Source organism: Camelina sativa, chromosome 15, assembly GCF_000633955.1.
Source record: "Camelina sativa cultivar DH55 chromosome 15, Cs, whole genome shotgun sequence".
Lineage (NCBI taxonomy): Eukaryota > Viridiplantae > Streptophyta > Magnoliopsida > Brassicales > Brassicaceae > Camelina > Camelina sativa.
In genome coordinates this window covers 11,849,776-11,854,144 of record NC_025699.1, presented here as the reverse complement: position 1 = coordinate 11,854,144, position 4,369 = coordinate 11,849,776, and the positions used below count along the sequence as shown (strand labels likewise).

Below are 4,369 nucleotides of genomic sequence, written 5' to 3'. Positions count from 1 at the left end.
GCCAACTCTATAATTAGATACAGAAAGAGAGCAAACTTTGATATCCTCCTTGAGAAAACGAGAGGAACACATACACATACGAGAGAGAGAGAGAGCCAAGCCAACAACAACTCTGCACAATGGCGAATCTACCTCCATCTCTCTCCATGGGCACACCTTTCGGCGGTCCAAGCACCTCTGCCCAGAATCCCACCGGTGCTCCGGCGAACAAAGATCGAAACTTGGCTTCCGCGGAGCAGTTGGTGCTCGATCTAAGCAATCCTGAACTCAGAGAGAATGCTCTTCTCGAACTTTCCAAGGTTTCTCCTAATTTAAATATCTCTCATAGTTTTCTTCTTCCTTGTTTATGGGCTGTCGTTTTCTCTGCCCGATTCGTCAACGAGAGAGAGCTAGGGTTACAAGTGCAAAAATTTTCCAAGTTGGGAACTTTTCTCATGAAAAAGTGAATTGAGTGTTTTAGTATGTGAGTTTGGGAACTTGGTTATGCATGAAACCTTAAAAAGGTCGAATCTTTTGTCTTTTGCTTTAGACGATTTTGAGTATATCTGACTTGTTGTTGTTTCTCTTGTAGAAGCGAGAATTGTTTCAGGATCTGGCTCCTCTCTTGTGGAACTCCTTTGGTACCATTGCTGCCTTGTTGCAGGTGTGACTTGAATGCATCTGTTTTCGGTTATATCTAGTGATTTAAATGCTTTTTTCTTTCTTGTTAAAAATTGATGAGTCTATTGATTGCAAATGATTCATTAATATCCAGATGCTATTTATTCCTTGTTAGTGTTAGTGTGGTATGATTTGACTGGTTTCTTTTATTTTGCTTGCAGGAGATCGTATCAATCTACTCTGTGCTTGCTCCTCCAAATCTGACTCCTGCTCAGTCCAACCGTGTTTGCAACTCACTTGCTCTTCTTCAGGTTTGCATGGAGAGATTTTCACTTCTTTATTTTGGATGTTTGGTTGCATGTTCATATATGCTGAATCCATCAAATTCCTGATACTCTTCTGTTTCTGGCTGTTGTACTCTGCAGTGCGTTGCATCTCACTCTGACACCAGAATGTTGTTTCTCAAGGGTAATGTTCATGTTCTTGTTCTTTCCATCAGGCTAGCTTGGCTATAATATAATGATATGTGCGATTGGGGATGTCTATCATATTATTTTTGTCTGTTTAATGCTATTGAGTGGTGGTTATCTTATTTATTGTATACCTTTTATGGTTTCAGTTTATTTCATGAAGTACTTACAACTTATGTATTTATTGTTATGCCTTTTTCGTTCTTATACACAGCCCACATCCCATTGTACCTTTATCCATTCCTTAACACAACGAGTAAGTCAAGGCCTTTTGAGTACTTGCGGCTTACTAGCTTAGGTGTCATTGGTGCACTTGTGAAGGTAAACCATCTGGCCCCTTTGCTGTCGCTTCTTTCCCTTCTGTACTGAGGTTCCCCACCAAATACTTGCTGAAAGATGTGTAAATGGTCTTGGTTATTAATTTAATGATACTGTGGATAATTTACAATCCTTTTTTGCTAGTTAGTGTATGAAATATGAAAAGTCATTGAAGTCCTTATTTCACCTTTTTAACCAGGTTGATGATACAGAGGTCATTAGCTTCCTTCTTTCAACTGAAATCATTCCTCTGTGCCTCCGCACCATGGAGATGGGGAGTGAGCTGTCAAAAACTGTGAGCCTTTTAACTTAATTTAATATGTTTTGTCAGTTATATATTCTTCTGAAAATCTCAAAACTCATTTGAGATGTATTTATTATGTCTGCGGTTATAATGTGTATAACTTTTGGCGTTTCAAAATTGTTCATTAATAACTCAAATCTTAATTTTTGACAGTCTCTAACGAAACAGTCTCAATTCTTCGTGTTAAACTATGAATACTGTAGACAAAATTCTGAACAACGTATCTGTCACCCTCAGTTATTTATATTTTCTAGGCTTGGATTAAATAAATTCATGAAACTAGTTCTCACAAGTGATTGTGTCTACAGTGGAAATTGTGCAATGTCTTGTTTACAAATTTACATGATATATTAATGACAGGTTGCAACGTTCATTGTTCAAAAGATCTTGTTGGATGATGTGGGGATGGATTACATCTGCACAACAGCAGAGAGGTTTTTTGCAGTTGGTCGAGTTTTGGGCAATATGGTTCAGTCACTTGTGGAGCAGCCTTCACCCCGCCTTTTGAAGCATATCATTCGTTGCTATCTTCGTTTATCAGACAACCCAAGGTTGGTTTAGCTCGATCAGAGATGCGTTTTCATATATTCTCATGTGCTTGGCTTTTTAATACTCGAGTTTGTGTTTTACTTAGGGCTTGTGCTGCCCTCGGAAGTTGTCTCCCTGACTCGCTACGAGATGGAACCTTTAGCAACTGTCTTCGCGTAAGTCATTGTCATTTTTTTAAATTCAAGTTTTGAGCTTGTTTGTGTAAGAGATGATTTAGTTGAAAACTTGGGTATATATCGTTTCAGGAGGATCAAATCGCAAGGAGGTGGCTGCAACAGTTGGTTCACAATGTTGGAGTTGGTCGAGTTCCAACACATCAAGGTGGAGGATTTGAGCACATGCTTTGAACTGAATCCATCTCAGCCCATCCATGGAGTGTTTCTTCTGTTTTAGTTTATAATTGTTCATGTGCGTTTTATGCCTAAACTTAGATGATGGGTTATATAGGCTTTTAATCTGTTTGCAATTCTTATTGTAATTATTAAAAGCTTTAGAACAAAACCCTGAGAATGCATAAGTCTCGGGCTAATAAAGGATTGGTTACAAAATTAATATGATAGAGTTTGCATTTTTATGTTGAAAGGTAACAATTTTTATTTCAACAAAGCTTTAGCGGTCTCTTGTTGTCTAAATCGTACTTATTAAAGAAGGTTCATAAAAAAAGAAAAGGTTCAAGGCTACAATTTGGTGACAGGGACTACTGCTCCATTCTTTGCACCAGACTCGAGCATTGCTTCAAGAACTGCAACGTCACGAGCACCTTCGACGTATGATAGACGAGGCTCTTGCTCCTGCAACAAATCCATAAGAGATTTTAGATAAGAAAATATCCATGTTTTGAGTTCCTGTATTCCAAGGCTAAGGTTCTAGGATTACCTTTGAATTCTCTGAAATATCATTGAAGAATGCTTTTAGTTCTTCAGTCACTCCGCTAAACGGGTAAAAAATGGTCCTTGATGTCCCTCCTTCTCCATAAATCGTGGCCTGGAAAGCTCAGAAGATCTTAGCCATTTGAGTTGAGTAGTTTCAAGCAAAATCTGAATATTTCAGTTGGCAAACATATTAAAGTAGACAAACCAGGTAACCATGTCGGCCACCTTCGACTCCACGCTCTAGTTGAATAGTACCCTTTAGTCCTACGACTCTCCATAATATCTAAAAAGTATAAGTTATGTGAGAAAAATTGTGTTTATTATTAGCGCTGTCGAAAGCAGAACATCCAAGTCTTACTACATGCCTTTGGAGACCTTGAAGACACAACCATAACAAAAACGCCAGAGCATCCATTCTCGAGCTGACTATGGAGCAAAGAATTGTCCTGGTTTAGAGTATTCATGTGAAATCAGTGTGCTAAGAGACAGGGATTAGTGTAGTTACACTTACAAGTTTGATGTTATATTGTCTGGTCCAGGTAAAGTCTTATCTACATGGGAAGTGGCGGCTGAGACTAATGTTACCTCACATCCAACAAGCTGTTCATGAAAAACCAATAACATGACACTTGAAGGATATCGGAGAAGCATATTAGCTAATGAAGTTATATGGTACCATTCTTAACCCTGCAATGAAATGCACACCCATATCCAAGATGAAACCACCCTGTAAATGTAGAGCTTACGGTAAATATTGACAGATAACTTAGTTTCTTCGAGATATATATGAGTGAGCGAGATATGTGTAACGAAATAGGATGTAATACGTACACTCAAATTTCGCCTCCAGGAGCTTGAGAAATAAGGATTAGAACTGTTCATTGATCCCTCAATAATAAGTTGGACGTTCATCATATCCCCAATTTCTACCATCAGTTTCTTTAACTGCCGAAAGAAACCATGAGATATTTCAATTTTCAAGCAGGATATTACTTGCTGAACTGTAAGTGCCAAGAAGATAATAAGTTAAGTTTACCTCAACAAAAGCTGGCTCAAAACGATAATTTTCAGCCACAGCCCAGATAGGACGGGATGGAGAATCAGCTGAAATCTCTCTATAGCTTGACATTGCAGTTTCTATCTCACTGATTGCTGCAACAACAGAGGTTTTAACCAATAGGAAAAAATCATTTCATCTGCACTTTATAGTGGCATAATCGGAAGATTGTAGTTTTACGTTAAATGGGACATGCTCA

The 4,369-nt window shown here is 38.3% G+C and overlaps 2 protein-coding genes across 2 annotated transcripts; one reads left to right on the top strand and one right to left on the bottom strand.

Moving 5' to 3' along the window:
- Window positions 1-2,798, top strand: LOC104746494 (cell differentiation protein RCD1 homolog). Its single transcript, XM_010467983.1, has 9 exons — window positions 1-299; window positions 572-643; window positions 822-911; window positions 1,026-1,068; window positions 1,285-1,391; window positions 1,588-1,683; window positions 2,053-2,243; window positions 2,327-2,396; window positions 2,487-2,798. Exons 1-9 carry the CDS (start codon window positions 120-122, stop codon window positions 2,586-2,588), a joined length of 951 nt encoding a protein of 316 aa, XP_010466285.1. The 5' UTR covers window positions 1-119; the 3' UTR covers window positions 2,589-2,798.
- LOC104746495 lies at window positions 2,750-4,291 on the bottom strand. Its single transcript, XM_010467985.2, has 8 exons — window positions 4,150-4,291; window positions 3,945-4,058; window positions 3,790-3,840; window positions 3,625-3,713; window positions 3,479-3,539; window positions 3,319-3,396; window positions 3,118-3,225; window positions 2,750-3,032 (listed from the first exon to the last, which is right to left on the bottom strand). The coding sequence occupies exons 1-8, from the start codon at window positions 4,240-4,242 to the stop codon at window positions 2,919-2,921; spliced, it is 708 nt and encodes a 235-aa protein (XP_010466287.1). The 5' UTR covers window positions 4,243-4,291; the 3' UTR covers window positions 2,750-2,918.